Genomic DNA, 16577 nt, shown 5'->3' with positions numbered 1-16577 from the left:
ACAGGGCGGTTGGACTAGATGCCCCTTGGGGGATCCCGCCCAGCTCTGTGTTTCTATGTCTGACATACTGATAACTGTGATGAAAACAGCCGTGATACAGTATTATGAAAATATATTTGGACTGCTGTTTTGCAGTGAGTAGTATTTCTTCAACAAGTAGTAAAGATGTATGCATACACAGAACGGGATTTGCATATGCTACCATTTCACATGACCGCTTTTTCTAAGTGTGCTGCGTGAGTAACATTAGTTTACATGTCAACGATTCTAATCCGTGAAATTAACACTCCACATTTTTCCCACTTCAATGAAACAGTGAAGTATATGCAAGTATATGCAGATTCCGTTGTCATGTCTTGTTGCATGTGCCCACCCCCCTGAGCTCCTTACTGCCGGAGCTCTGCTCCTGTGCGATCCTGCAGGAAATGACCCCTGGGCCAGTCACAGTTCTCTCAGAACTATCTCAGCCCTGCCTACCTCACAAGGTGCCTGTTGTGGGTAGGGGAAGGGAATGCGGGATTGTGAGCCATTCTGAGCTTAGGGTAAAGAAATCCCTGACCTGGATAGCCCAGGCTAGCTCGACCTCCTCAGATCTGGGAAGCTAAACAGGGTTGGCCCTGGCTAGTATTTGGATGGGAGACTTCCAAGGACTACCAGGGCCATGACGTGGAGGCAGGCCATAGCAAACTGCCTCTGCACATCTCTTGCCTTGGAAACCCCATGGGGGTCGCCCTAAGTCAGCCGTGACTTGACAGCACTTTCTACCACCAAGGTAGAGAAAGGTAAAGGTAAAGGTTCCCTTGCTCGAAAGCCAGTCAAATCCGACTCCAGGGTTGCGGTGCTCATCTCCGTTTCAAAGCCGAAGAGCCAGCGCTGTCTGAAGATGTTTCCGTGGCCATGTGGCCGGCATGACTGAACACCAAGGCGCACGGAACGCTGTTACCTTCCCACTGAAGTGGTACCTATTTATCTACTTGCAATTTCTTGCTTTCGAACGGCTAGGTTGGCAGGAAAGGTAGAGAAAAGCTGGGTACAAAACCCCCTTTTCCTCCTTCTCTTTCCTTAGGGTCTCCAGATGCCCCGCTGGACGTCCGAGTGGAACCGGGTCCCTCCGCTGGGATTCTGGCCATCAGCTGGTTGCCAGTCACCATTGATGCGGAAGGATCATCCAATGGGGTGCGAGTCACTGGCTATGCCGTGTATGCCGACAGACAGAAGGTACCCAACGTACACAGGCTGTGGGAAATGAGAGGGAGTGCATATCATGGGGCTTTTTTAAAAATTAAAATTATTTTTATAACAGATGCAAATATCAAACAGAAAATAAAAATAATGACGATAGTGGCAAGTCTACACAAATGCATCTGCAAAAGGTTTCCAGATATCTAAGAATATATTTTTTCTTTTTCAAATGTACTCATGATGGTGGATCTGCGCGTTTCTATAAACGGTTTCCAAATATCCAAAAATAAGTCCGTGCACAATTACCCTCTATATGCCATGCAGTCAAATATTGATAGAGTTCTAAGGTCGTCAGTCCATTGATTTACCAGCAGCGGGCTTTTATCTTTCCAGTGTTGCTCAACGAGTCTTTTCACTGCTGTAAAGGCACAGAGGGCCCATTTCCATCGACCACTGGTTAGCCTCCAAGAGACAGGCAGATACTTTAAAAGTACACATGCGTCTCAAAAATCAATGAACAATCAATCTAAAAATATGTCCATACATAATTTTTGTTTATGTTCTGTATGTTGGTGATGACCAGGGCTAGGGCGTTTTCGGTGGCGGCTCCTATCTGGTGGAATGAGCTCCCAGGGGAGATCCGAGCCCTGCGGGACCTTGTACAGTTCCGCAGGGCCTGTAAGACGGAGCTCTTCCGCCAGGCTTTCGAATAGGAGTCGCCACCACCACTGTTCCATCAACGCCCTATACTCTCCGCACACTGCCACCGCCGGTGCGGGTTCCATCGGAGGGAGCGGGACATGCTTAGGGGACAACGTGGCAGGGGGGGAAATGCACTGCTGTTGCTGTATAGCTACACGACTGAGAACACCATCTTGATTGTAAAATTTGGAATTGAGTAGGGGAGCACCAAACTGTTTTATGAATTTAGTTAATTATTTAACTGTTTTTGTATTTCTGTGTATTTTATACTGGTTTTATTGTTATTATTGGGCGTATGCCCCTGTTAGCCGCCCTGAGCCTCCGGGGAGGGCGGGATATAAGTTTAAATAAATAAATAAATGTTCAAATGGTAATACAGTTGTGAGGTCCTCAATCCAGTGGATTACAGGAGGTGGGCGTTTGCCTCTCCAGGGACGTAGCATAAGTCGTTTAGCTACAGTAAGAGCACAGAGGGTCCATTTCCATTGGCCATCAGTTAGCCCCCAGGAGACGGGCAAATAGTTCTCAAAAGTACGTAAAACATCCTCAGAGATCAATGAATGTTCAAACGCAAAACTGACATGAGCAATTATTTCTTCCCCAAAACACCAAATAACTGGACAAAGCAAGGATCAGAGCCAGTGTCAACATGCCCTGAAGGGGAGCGGCTTGCAGGGCCCTTGGGCTTTGGCGGGGCCCGCTGCCGCTGACTCCCTTCTTGCATATCTCCTCCGATGCCTGCGCTCACCCACTGCCTGCTCAGGAGTGCTTCGGCACCTCCGCTGCCAGCTGTGTGTGCTGCCTAGCACTGCTGGAGAAGGGGATGCGGGTGGTGCACAAAGCATCGGCGTTCTCGGTGGCCGTGGGAGTGGCACTCGTAGTGGCACCCGCCAGCCAGCATCCTTGGGGAAAGGGTGTGCAGGCAGTGTGGGCAGCTGTGACCGCAGGGAGCGGGTGGGCCTGCAAGTGAGCAGGAGGAGGGTGCACCAGGGAGTGGGGACACGGAGGTGGGTGGGCAAGAAGTGGTGCCTAGGAGTGGGCCTAGGAGTGGGCCTAGGGGGTCCCTGGATACTCTTCGCACAGGGCTTCCCAAAACCTGGAACTGGCCCTGGAAAGGAGTGGCTATCACCAGGGCTATTTTAGGGCATGAACGCACAGGAACGGAGTTCCGGCTGGCTCCCGAGTTGGCCACACCCAGCAGGAACTCATTAACATAACAGGCCACACCCAACAGCAGAAACTCATTAGGATTGGCTACATTAGGGGTATCTGGCCTAACATGCAAAGGGTTCCTGCTACAAAAAAAGCCCTGGGTTTTGACAACAAGGTAAACAAAATAAGAAGCAAAAGTTGGGTGTGGCTGGATGACCACACTTCTGGCAACATGGGGGGTGGCCTAATAATATGATGTGCTATCAGGGGCGTGGCCTAATATGCTAATGAGTTTCTGCTGTTGGGTGTGGCCTATTATGCTAATGAGTTCCTGCTGGGCTTTTTCTGCAAAAAAAGCCATGGCTATCACGTGTGACCCTTCCAAGAGGGACGCAGCCCACCAGGAATGACAACCCAACGCCAGAGAAGCCCAGTTATCTTGGCTGTGTCTGTTAACCACACCGCAGGGGGGAAAAAAGAACCATTCAGTTCTCAGCCCTTGCTCCGAGATAAAAAAAGTTCAGGTCCAAGATTGGCCTGTCTACATTATTCATTTACAGAAAATAGCAGCACTTGTATACCAAAGTGAAGGTAAAAGCATTACCTTGATTTTTCTTTCCCTCTGCCCAAGCCCACGCTTCTCTTGAAACCCATGGCAATGTCCTTGGTGCTCTGAAGAGCAAAAGCTCTCATAACAGTCATAATAGAAGAGTGGCGTTGTCGTCAACCCAACAGCAAAGAGACCATGAAAATCACTCCAGAGTGTTCTCAAGGGGAGAACCGCCCCACCCGAAGGTTACCAGGCACCCAAGGCATTGCGCGCGCGTGTGTGTTAAATGCCGTCAGGCCGCTTCCAACTTATGGCAGCTTTATGAATTAATGTCCTCCAAAACGTCTTATCAGCCGTGCTCAGGTCTTGCAAACTGAGGGCCCGGGCTTCTTTTATTGAGTCCATCCATCTCCTGTCGGCAGGGCTTTTTTTGTAGAAAAAGGCCAGCAGGAACTCATTAGCATAACAGGCCACACCCAACAGCAGGAACTCATTAGCATATTAGGCCACACCCCTGATAGCACAGCTCATTGGCATATTAGGCCACACACCCCCATGTTACCAGAAGTGTGGTCATCCAGCCACACCCACCTTTTGCTTCTTATTCTGTTTACTTTGTTGTCAAAACCCTGGGCTTTTTTGTAGCAGGAACTCCTTTGCATGTTAGGCCACACCCCATAATGTAGCCAGTCCTAATGAGTTTCTGCTGTTAGGTGTGGCCTATTATGCTAATGAGTTCCTGCTGGGTGTGGCCAACTCAGGAGCCAGCCGGAACTCTGTTCCTGTGCGTTCCTGGCCAAAAATAGCCCTGCCTGTCGGGTCTTCCTCTTTTCCTGCTGCCTTCAACGTTTCCTGGCATTATTGCCTTTTCCAGTGACTCTTGTCTTCTCAGAATGTGACCAAAGTAGGATTTCCTCAGGATTGGCTCAGTCAAGGAAGCAACAAAGGCCCTCAGTTTGCAAGACCCTGAGCAGGGCTGTTAACGACAGGACGTTTTGGAGGTCATTAATTCCATAAAGTTGCCATAAGTCAGAAGTGACTTGCTATCATTTAACACACCTACACCCAGTGTCTGTATGAACCACAGCGAGTCCATAACGGGGTGGGTGGGTGAGTGTCACGATACAATTGGATAAGTGTCATATCGTGCCAAACGGATGCTAAATAATAAAGAGTATTGCAATAAAATGTATAAAGTCTTTCTAAAAGGTGATAACCACATATAGTAATTATTTTCACTACAAGCAATGGTGTTATAGAGAAAGAGAATTACTCCATAAGGTATCGTAACTCAATTCTGTGTAGTAATCAAATCGAGTTGTGATTCCTTGATTATAGTGATTCTCTTTCTGTATAACAGCATTGCTTGTATATATAAATGTTATTATAATACTCTTTCTTGTTTAGTGTAAGTTTGGCACAATATTACACTTATTGCATTCACCATTGTTCAGTCGCACAGTCGAGTCCGACTCTTCTCTACCCCATGGACCAGATCCCGTCAGGCCTTCCTGTCTTCCGCTGTCCTCTGAAGTTGGCTCAATTTCATGTTCGTTGCATCTGTGACACTGTCTAACCATCTCATCCTTTGCCATCCCCGTCTTCTTTGACCTTCAATCTTTCCCAGCATCAGGGTCTTCTCCAGTGAGTTCTCCCTTCTCATTTGGTGGCCAAAGTATTTGAGCTTCAGTTTCATTATCTGGCCTTCCAGGGAACAGTCAGGGTTCACCGTAGGCCTCCCTAAAGGGACAGAGTACAGCAGGTCCCTTTGGAGAGAGAATTTCCGAACCCTTGATTTCTAAGGTTAAAGCCAAGTGAATGAACACCTTGGTCATGAATTTCTTTCAGGGGTGATTTTATGTTCCGTCTCTGGCTCCTTGCTGCAGGTGATGGAAGTTACCTCCCCAACAGCTGGCAGTGTCTTGGTAGACGTTTCTCAGCTGCAGATCCTCCAGGTGTGCCGGGAGGTGTCTGTAAGGACCGTGTCACTTTACGGAGAGTCAGCAGATTCGGTACCCGCTCAGATCCCGTCGGCCTTGTTAGGAGATGTTGGCCGGTCCTCTCCATCCATGGCCACCTGTCTCACCTCTCAGCTTCCACGTGGGGAGAACGAGGCTCCTCTCACCCCGCAGACCTCCCAGGAACACCGTGCAGACCCTTCTTCCAGTGCTGATAATCCTGTTGCCAAATTCACCTCCCAGCCTAAAGCCGACAGTGAGGATTCCGTGAATTCTCCAGTCGCGGAGACGTCCCCAAGCAGGCGTTCCGTTCCCACCAGGCTGCCTTCGACTCACATTCCGCAGGCACCAACGAGAGAATCGGGAACCACGCCAGGAGAAGAAGGGGAGTCCCTTGTGCCATCTGTAAAAAGCGTAGCAGCAGAATATCCAGCTAAGCCCAGGAAGGAACCTGGAGAAGACAACCAGGTAGGCACGATGGCTGCGTGGGAATCGGGACTGCTGTTTGGGTGAAGCCAAAGAAGAGGGGAAGGGTCGTAAAGGAGGAGATGTAGTCATGGCAAAAGCTGGAAAGAAAATATCACTAAAATGTTTTACAGATGGTACTGGCCGCCGGAAAAAATAGCAAAGTGCTATGCAAATACATCTAACAAATGCTGGAAATGTAAGACTAATATAGGTTCATTTTATCATATGTGGTGGCAGTGTGAAAAAATTCAAAAATATTGGGAGAAAATACAAAGAATAATTTGGGAAATTATGGATATTTATTTAGCACTAGATCCAGAAATATACTTGTTGAATATGATACTGGAAAGCCTCAGTTGTGTTGATACTAAATTAGCAACACTTATAATAACGTCGGCGAGAATACTACTGGCCAAATATTGGAAAGCAGGAAAAACGCCCAGTAGGGAAGAGATAAGTTCAAAATTGTTAAATTTAGCAGAAATGGATAAGTTAAGCTTGTTAATTCAAGGGAAAGGGGAAAACTTCTTTTTGAAAAAATGGTCGAGATTATATAACTGGATAAACAATACTAATTAATAACAGACTCAATGTAAAGTGTTTATTGATTGATAGCCCCAGTCACACGGGAGGTTTAGGGCCGGAAGAGGGACAGATCGGGGCCACAGCAAACGGGCGCGATCCCACCGCAACATCTGGGAAGCGTTGCGCACCTGTCCCCGATCCGGCCCTTCAGGCTGAAAATCCGTACTTAAAATAAACCACCTACAGAGGTGGCCTTACCAGAAAGGCCGCATCGAGCGCAGCCGTGGGATCGCTGGCGCGTCCTTCTGCCAGCGCATCCGAGGCTCCTGGCCGAACTGCGCATGCGCACTCATGCGCAGTCAGCTGTCTCGGTCTTCGCTCGGTGGCTTCCTCCCCGGCATCTGATCGTGCCGGGGAGCAACGGCGCGGCGGCTCAGGGGATCTATGTGATCCCGCCGCTGCGTGTTTCTTTTGGTGCGGCTCTGAATAGCCGCACTTTGCCCGTATTTTTTTCTGCCGTGTGGCAGAGGCCGATAATGCATTTACATGTTATGTATAACAAAAATATATAAATAAATATTTTTTAAAAAAGAAAGCGGCAGTGTGGTATAGCAACTAGAAGAGGTGCTGAACTCGAGTCTGTGGGAACATACGAAGGAACGCTATGCAGAGTAAGTCTGCTGGTCCACCTCCCAGGGATGCTCCAGGGTCTCAGGCAGGGGAGGGCCGGTCCTGCTACCAGAGCTCTCTCAGCCGGAGATGCGAAAGACTGAGCCTGGTGCTCTTTGCACGCAAAGCAGGCGCTTCTCCAGTGAGCCACCGCAGCCCCTCCACACGGTATAGTTCCAATTTTAGTACATGTGCTGCCGAAGTATAAACGTGAGCATGTGACGCTGTCCTTTGCCGAGTCAGGCCGCGGGGCCGCCTAGCCCAATGCTGCCTCCTCGGAGCGGCGTTTGCTCTCCAAGGCCTGAGGCACAGGTCTTTCCCAGCCCCTTTCCCCATCTCCGTGCCAGCAGGGCAGATGAGGCCAGCTTTTCTGTGGGTGGGAAAGGGAGGACGGGGTCCCCATCGGCCACCCCAAAAAAGGTATTGCTGGGCGTCACGGGACCAGCGTGGACCGCAGCCGTGTGAGAAGCAAAGAGCTGCAGGATGCAGGCAGGTTAGGCGAGATCGAGTGGGAAAGCCGGTTTGCTCCATCCCAGTGTTTTTGTTGGTGTTTATTGGATATTATTTATTATTAACGTTACTCGTTTCAGAGGGTGGCCGTCGACCTGCAGTAGGAAACCCAGATTGGAGTCCAGCAGCATCTTAGAGACCAGCCAGGTTTTCCAGGGCAGGAGCCTATGAGAGGCCAAGCTCTAATGAAGGGAGCGGATGACCCGGAAATCTTGCTGGTTAAGGTCCTCCTGGACTCGGATCTGTTGTCGTTGCTATCAATGTTCCCTCTAAGCTGTGGAGTCTTGTGAGCAAAAATTCTACTTTGTGAGCGACTGGCATGAAAGTGGTGAGCGAGTGATTTGGCTACTGCGTCAATTAGTTTGCTCTGGAGCCATCCCTTCCTGAGCTAAGACTAAAATGTGTGAGCTGGAGGCCAAAAAACTGTGAGCTGGCTCGCACTGACTCAGCTTAAAGGGAACACTGGTTGCTATTAGTTCTCCAGACTTCTTTTAGGATCCTCACAAAGCCTTCAGAAGTCAGGTCGTCGACCCCCAAGGTGGCGGCTGGCGATCTCCTGCTATTACAACTGATCTCCCGGTGACAGGGTTCAGTTCACCTGGAGAAAATGGCCACGTTGGAAGGTGGACTCTGTGGCGTTATACCCTATTGAAGTCCCACCCCTCCGCAAACCCCACACTCCTCAGGCTGCACCCCCAAAACTAGAGATGTGAAGGCCCGGAAGAAACCCGGAAAAATTCGGGGGGAAACCCGGTTTTTTTCCCGTTTTTTTCCTGAAGCCTTTTTGTTTTTTCCCGAAAAATTGGAAAAATTGAAAAAAGAAAAGAAAAGAAAAGAAATTGATTATGGAACATTTTATTTTAACATGATGAATAAAATATTTTAAGACAAGGTGTTCAAATATTTTCCAAATCATTTCTAAAATATATATATATGGTATCAGATTGATCTAATTTCTGTGCACTGAGGGACAAGCAAATCCTAGGTTACAAACTGAACCCTCCAATGCAAGAAGAAGATGCATTTCTTCCTTTAGGAGGTGCGATTGTCAGAAGAAAATAAAAACGTTTCAGTTTTGTTTTTGCATGTGGGTGGGTACTCTGTTTGTAATAATTGTTTGGATACACTATATTTTTAATATGCTAGTTGTGATCATTTCATGCCAAGTAAAAATGTCCATAGTCATATTTTATGTTCCTAAAGTAACAGAATGACTTTCAATCTAGAAAAGACAAAAGAAATGCTAATGTAGCATTTTTTTCAATTTTTCCAAAAATTTCCGTTTCCCCCCGAAAAATACATAAAAAACCCGGGGTTTTTTCCAAGCTTCAAAATTTCCGGAAATTTTACATCTCTACCCAAAACCTCTAGGTATCTCCCAACCTGTAGCCGGCAACCCTATTCAAAGGCAAGATGGTTCATAAACTCCAGCTAGCTTCAGCCTGCAATCAGTTCTGTTACCATACCATCAGTAGTGTGGGGTTTATCTCACGGTTGCAATGGTTCCCTTCCCAGGAGCACCTCCTTGTAGCCGGAGAACTGAAGCCAGAGAGGCCAGGCAGTGGCGCCGGCAACCTGGAGGCCTGCAAAGCCTGCTCTGTAGAACAAGGGTCAAAAGAGACGTCACTTGAAAGTGGGCCTGAAGACCCTCCGAGCTGCCTGAGCTCCAAGGTGCCGGGCCCCGGCGAACACGCCACGCAGAGAGAGGATCGCTCCGGAGACGTGGGCCAAAGTGACAAGCAAGGCTCGGAACTCTCCTCCGGGACTTTGGGGAGGAAGCTGTTGAAAGAAATCTCCAGGGACGACCCCACACTGACCGTGCCTCGGGTCAGAAGAGAGGTCTGTGTTGCGTTATTGATTTGGGTGATCTGTTTATGGGTCGGGTTCACACACGCTTGAACCTCGTTTGGTGGCTCTCCAATGACTGTGTGAATGAGACTCCTTAGCATTTTTAACGGCACTGTAGCATTTTCATGTGTTCCAAATGCTACACATGTCTTAGCTCATAATCCTTACAAGGACCCTGTAAGGTCAAAGAGTATTTGAGTCACTTTACACATTCACTTATATTGTGGTTAGCACCCCACACCCACCCACTCACCCTTCCTTCCTTCCTTCCTTCCTTCCTTCCTCTGCCTTTCTCGCGTGGACTCCAGGCAGGTTATAGCACAGTGAGTCAGTACCATGGACAGGACGGGACATTCTGTGAACAATGCAATAGGAATTAATAGGAGAGCCAGTTTGGTGTAGTGGTTAACCGGGTTTGATTCCCGGGTTTGATTCCCCACTCCTCCACTTGTACCTGGCTGGATGACCTTGGGCAAGCCATAATTCTGGCACAGCTGTTCTTGAAAAAGAGCAGTTTTTGTCAGAGCTCTCTCAGCCCCACCTACCTCACAGGGTGTCTGTTGTGGGGAGGGGTGAAGGGAAAGGAGTGTGTAAGCCACTCTGAGACTCTCTTGGGTAGTGAAGGGCAGGGTATAAATCCAATCTCTTCTTCTTCTTCTTCTTTTACCTCATAGGGTGTCTGTTGTGGGGAGGGGAAGGGAAAGGAGTTTGTGAGCCGCTCTGAGACTCCCTTGGGTGGTGAAGGGCAGGGTAGAAATCCAATCTCCTCTTCTTCATTAAGGTTGTTGAACCAACCAGGAGTCTAAAAACAGAACTGAGGCAAACATCAGTCTTAACATGGCATTAAATGATGCATAAATTACATAGCAGAAACCTCGTTGCAGCAAGCTAAACACAGTAGTCTAGACCACAGTCCCCAATAATTTATCCAAGACACTCTGTGAGCAATGCTCCCTCTAAGCTGCAGAGTCTTGTGAGCAAAAATTCTATTTTGCGAGCTACTGGCATTACAGTTGTAAGCGAGTCATTTGGCTACTGCATCAATTTGTTTGCTCCGCAGCCATCCTTCCTGACCTAAGACAAAAATGTGTGAACCTGAGGCTAAAAAAACTGTGAGGTAGCTCACACTAACTGAGCTTAGAGGGAACACTGTCTGTGAGACATTTTGTGCAATGCGACTCTGTTCCCTGCATAGAAAAACCCTCTTGAACAATTCAGTTTTGCATAGCTTGTGGAAAGACAAGAGAGTGGGAGCCTTGTGGGTTGTGACTCAGTGGGAGAGCACCTGCTTGGCATGCAGAAGGTCCCAGGCTCAATCCCCAGCATCTCCAGTGAAAAAGCTCAGGTAGGAGGTGATCTAGCCTGAGACCCTGGAGAGCTGCTGCCCGTCTGAGTAGTCAAGACAGAGCTTGATGGACCAGGGGTCTGATAAGGCAGCTTCTCCCGTGAGGTACAGCCGCTACTTTTTGGGAGATATCTTGAGATTTCATGGTGGCTAAGTTGTTTTTTTTGCTCTCAGCCTAACTTACTTCACAGGGTTGTTGTGAAGGTAAAATGGAGGTTGTTGTTGTTGTTCAGTCGCACAGTCGAGTCCGACTCTTCGCAGCCCCATGGACCAGGTCACGCCAGGCCTTCTGGTCTTCCGCCGTCCTCTGAAGTTTGCTCAGTTTCATGTTCATTGCATCTATGACACTGTCTAACCATCTCATCCTTTGCCGTCCCCGTCTTCTTTGACCTTCAGTCTTTCCCAGCATCAGGGTCTTCTCCAGTGAGTGCTCCCTTCTCATTTGGTGGCCAAAGTATTTGAGCTTCAGTTTCATTGTCTGGCCTTCCAGGGAACAGTCAGGGTTGATTTCTTTTAGGATTGACTGATTTGATCTTCTTGTAGTCCAAGGGACTCTCAAGAGTCTTCTCCAGCACCATAGTTCAAAAGAATCTATTAACACTATATGAAGAAAATACATTAATAAATGCTTTGTTGTGTTCCCGTTGAGACTTTGCCAGTGGAAGGGCAGAAGCGTCAGCAACTGCCCAGTTCTGCTTCCTCCGCTTTCACCAGAAGCTGCAATGCGACCACAGAGGGCAGCATCAGCAAGGCTATTTGTTTTCATAACTTTTTTTTGGCGGTTCGGGAAAAGATGTCCAAAATCTTCCAATCCAACAGAAACGATGGTTGGTAAAGAATAAACAATGCTATACCACATAGATCTGATGCCTCCCACAAATCCCATCCCATGTGTGACTTTTAAATTTTAAACCGGCCGCATCCAAACAACTCACTGTTGAACAACTCTTACTGTTAAAAAGTTTTTCCTGATATCTAGGCGGTACCTTCCCGCCCTTAATTTAAACTGCAATAATGGGTTTAAATTAAGGCCGGGAAGGTACCGGCTGGATCTTAGGGGAAACCTTTTTACAGAGAGAGTTGTACAACAGTGGAATCAGCTGCCCAGGGAGGTGGTGAGCTCCCCCTCCCTGGCAGTCTTTAAGCAGCGGCTGGAGAAACCCTTGTCAGGGATGATCTCAGCTGATCCTGTATGGCCCCTTCCAACTCTGTGGTTCTACGATTCTATGATTTTGCATTCAGATAGCATCTCATTTAAACTGTGCTGCTACCTACTACAGTGACATACTCGAAAGAGTTGCAAAGAAGTCTAAACTTTCCTGTTTTATGGGAGGACCTTTCACTTTTGTTCTTTAAAACTCAAAACTGGAACACATTTCTTATATTTGTTTTGGCTTTCAGGCAAATGGTATCTTGCTTACCCTTGTCATTAACAGGGAATATGCTTTTTAATTTCTCCACCAGGGAGAAAAAAGACTGGAGCCGGGAAATCGTCCGCTAAATCTCCTTACTGACCACAGCCGAGGATCCGACCTCTCTGACATTATGGAGGAAGAGGAGGAGGAGGAAGAGGAGGAGGAAGAAGAGAACCGGCAGGCAAGCAGGCAAGGGGAGTCAAAATGGGATCCAGTGGAACACTACAGCAGAGAAAATGGAGAGAAGGTACCTATTGTCATTGCTACCCTAGTTGTAGTACTGATGGCAAAACTGCTTGTTATAGCAGCCAGTCACAGCATGTGGGCCGGTGATAGTGTGGTGCAGTCGTCAGAGCATCAGCCTAGGATTCAGGAGACCTAGGTTCGAATCCCCACGCCACCAAGGCAGTTTGCTGGGTGACATTGGACCAGTCATGCACCCTCAGCCAAGCCTACTTCGCAAGGTTGTTGGTATGAGGATAAAATAGAGAAGCAAATGATTTGAGCTGCTTTGGATCCCCACTGGGGAGAAAGGCGGGGCATAAATGCAGTAAATAAAATAAAAATAATAAAAAAGGAAGACCCAGGATGTCCCAAAGGGCGATGTCTGAGTGGCAGAGTACCTGCTTTGCGTGGGGAGGGGCCCTGGTTCAGCCCTCTGTATCTCCTGTTCAAAAGCAATCTCAGGTAGCGGAGGTTCCGGAAGATTCCGCTCTGCCGGAGTGCTTCAGCCGGTCAGAGGAGATAGTGCAGGGGTGGATGGACCAAGGGTCTGACTCAGTGGAAAGCGGCTTCATCCAGTGTATTTTTAAAAAACTTTTAAAAGCCCCCACTGCGTGTGTGTCTTGATTTGGATCTGGGCTGGGCCTGGGCGTCTAGGGGAGGGGGATTCTTTAGTAGAAATCCCCCCCTCCCCAAGCTTTTTCTAGCCCCAGTGGAAACTAAGACAGACTCCTGCATGGGACCTCTCTCGTTTCCCTACGAAGGCCAACAGTAATCCCTGCGCGCGAGGGAGTCTTCTCACATGCATACTGTGAAAATGGCACAGGGTACCTATGGAAGGGCTAGCCTAGGGGTCCTCAGCATGGTGGCCATGGGGGCTGTAGTGCCCCCCGACACCTTTCCTGGAGCCCACCAAGTGTTTTTAGAAAGGGGGGGCAGGGGCAATGCTCCCTCTAAGCAGCGGAGTCTTGCGAGCAAAAATTCTACTTTGTGAGCTGCTGGCATTGAAGTTGTGAGCGAGCGATTTGGCTGCTGCATAAATCAGCTTGCTCCGGAGCCCTCCTTCCTGAGCTGAGACAAAGGTGTGTGAGCCAGAGGCTACGAAACTGTGAGCTAACTCACACTCACTCAGCTTAGAGGGAACTCTGGCCAGGAGGGGCTTTTGTCCAGCAGGGCTTTTGATTGGCTCTGCAGAACATTGCTTTCACAGCAGCTGCTGCCACAGCACAAGGATCTTCACCGTGTGACTGAAGTAAGTGGCGGCAGCTGCATCCTGCGATAGCTATTTTACGGCAGCCATTTTGCAGCTGGGCCTCCCAAGCGGCGTCAGACTTCCAAAGGTGCCCGCTTCCTTGACTAGGTCAGGGACCCCTGAGTTAACCCACCATCCTCTAGCCCCGCAGCCTTATTGAACCACCCCCCCACCCCCACCCCAGCTTGCACAGCTGCTTTTTATAGGTTCGAAATACTTTTGGAGGCCCAGCTGCAGTTCTCCCACGTGGTCACTCCCTGAGGTGGCCTCTTCACAAGCCCCTGCCTCTCCAGCTTCTGCTCAAGGAATTGAAATGATCTGTGTCTGTCAGTCATGAGGTTGGTTTGCCTGTGTCAAAGGGCAGCCATCATCTGGTTTTATAGGGTTTATACAGATTTAAATCTGAGCCTCCTCCAGGCCAGGGGGAAATGATTGTGAAACCGGAAGATGCCAGACTCCTGGTTGATTATTACCAAAGGAGGGGGGGAATGTGGCATTTGCTGTTTGTATCTCGCATCAGCACCACTGAGCCATAGCCAGATAAGTGTTTATTAAGAATTGCTTTGCCAGATCAGCTCCATCTAGTCCAGCACCCTGTTTCCAACAGCGGCCCGGCCGATGCCTCTGAGAAACCCACAAAGAAGGCGTGAGGGCAGCTGTCCTCCACGGCTGCTTGTCCTTCGCAGATTGGGGCTCAAAGAAAGATTGCCTCTGAACATGGAGACTCCATTTGGCTCTTACAGTAGACCAGTCCACCTAAAACATATTGGATTCTTTGTTGTCCATGCATTGTCACCCACGAGTTTTAAGATCAACTAATGACCACTGCTAAATCGCCTCTTAAAATGAAGTATGCAAGCAAAGTTACGGGTTGTGTCAAAACTGCCGCCTTTTTTTCTCTGCATCCCGAACCTATGACAGATTGGCTGCGTTTGGGTGATCCTGAATTCTTGCATTGTACCATAGGGAGGGGAATCACTCTCTGTCCGTTCTCTCCCAAGATCTCATTCATAATGTCATAAACACCCTCCAGGACTCTCTCCACTCCCCATTGTCTTCCCATTCCCAACCTAAAATAATCTCCCAAGATCTATAGTCTTTCCCTCTTGCAGAATATGCATCGTTTTAGGTGTCCTTTTCTATGCCTTTTTCAACTTCAATATCCTCTTCAAGAGGGAGAGGCTGGAATTGTACACAATATTGTCAACATGGCCGCCCCCCAAATTCATGCAGTGCTGGGATCCTTGGGTGTTCTTGTGCGTTAAGTGTGACTGTCCTCCCTGCAACAAGAAACAGGGAATGTGGGCTTTCAGTGGACCAAGAGGGAGGCAAGTCTTACTTTCCACGTAGGAGAGGTGTCAGGGTTTGAAACTGGGGCCTAGAATCGCTTCTCCCTGTTCCAAACACATCCAAAGTGGTTGTGGATGCTGCAGCCTGCAGACGAAAGCCTGTCCACATGCAGGGGCCTGCAGAGGTATGCTTCCGTTTAGATGACATCATTCACTCCAGAGCTGTGTCCAGCTGTTGAGAACAGGTTTGGGGCTTAAGCGCTTGTTCAAAGGAAGCCCTGGATTGATCTCATGGCGAGTGTCCTTCCAAAAATGGAATTTCTGCAGAAGAGGTGCACACTGCAAGCATGGCAGGTGTCTTTCCAGTAACTGTGGACAGTGTCACCAGTGCTTCAACTTCATCACATGCTCACTTCCTGGAAGACGTTCAGATGTTCTTCCCCCAACAATTTGCACTGCAGTTAAATACAAAGTGCCCTTTCTAGGTAGCCATCCACCGTGCAGCAGACAAACACTAATTAATTCAGCCTGGCTTTTCAGCAGAATATGGGGCCAAGGGTATGGCAGGGGGGGTTAAACAGGGCTGATCCTTTGCCACAGGGCCACAGAATACAACATGTTTGCAGGGACCTAGAAGACTCTGGTGACTTGCTGCAAAACCATGAGCATCTCAGAACAAGGCTCCAGTCCTCGTGGAGGAGGTGTGAAAGTAGGCAGATGCGTTCCAGGGTCAGGCATTTAGAGGGAGGAGCTTCTTTGCCCTAACTGAATCATCCTCCTACACTTCCCCCCCCACACACACACACAGAGAGCAGCTGTTTGCCAAACAAAAATTTTAAAAACCCTAAAATGGTAAATTGGGGTGGGGTGGGGTTAAGCTGGAGAAGACTCTTGAGAGTCCCTTGGACTGCAAGAAGATCAAATCAGTCAATCCTAAAAGAAATCAACCCCGACTGTTCCCTGGAAGGCCAGATAATGAAACTGAAGCTCAGATACTTTGGCCACCAAAGGAGAAGGGAGCACTCACTGGAGAAGACCCTCATGCTGGGAAAGATTGAAGGTCAAAGAAGACAGGGACGGCAAAGGTGGTTAGACAGTGTCACAGATGCAACGAACATGAAATTGAGCAAACTTCAGAGGACGGCGGAAGACCGGAAGGCCTGGCATGATCTGGTCCATGGGGTCGCAAAGAGTCGGACTCGACTGTGCGACTGAACAACAAAAAGCCTGCAGAGGGTGAATATACATGCAAAATATGCAGATTTACATAAATTATGTGTTGCATAAGTAACCTTTAAGTGGTTTTCTGACTGCTTGAAAAGGCCAAAGAAATGCTTTGGATTTGCCTAATGGACTCTCACCTTACATAAAAGGGACTTAATGTGTGGTTACGATACAAAGGTTCGTGTGGAAATTGGGGTTATTTTTGGCACAAAATGTGAGGATGGGATTCACCTGATCTGTACTCTCTGCAGCCAACTTTACGCATA

The 16577-nt window shown here is 48.4% G+C and overlaps 1 protein-coding gene across 1 annotated transcript in view; it reads left to right on the top strand.

Moving 5' to 3' along the window:
- Nucleotides 1-16577, top strand: part of LOC107112487 (peripheral-type benzodiazepine receptor-associated protein 1-like) — an 86434-nt gene that overhangs the window by 44889 nt on the left and 24968 nt on the right. The window contains 3 exon segments of the mRNA XM_015413631.1: nucleotides 1067-1218; nucleotides 5473-6012; nucleotides 9232-9543. Of these exon segments, the coding sequence (XP_015269117.1) occupies nucleotides 1067-1218; nucleotides 5473-6012; nucleotides 9232-9543 (1004 nt within the window).

This window comes from Gekko japonicus, unplaced genomic scaffold, assembly GCF_001447785.1.
Source record: "Gekko japonicus isolate JY-2015 unplaced genomic scaffold, Gekko_japonicus_V1.1 scaffold452, whole genome shotgun sequence".
NCBI classification, from domain to species: Eukaryota; Metazoa; Chordata; class Lepidosauria; order Squamata; family Gekkonidae; genus Gekko; species Gekko japonicus.
This window is presented reverse-complemented; position numbering and strand designations above follow the sequence as displayed.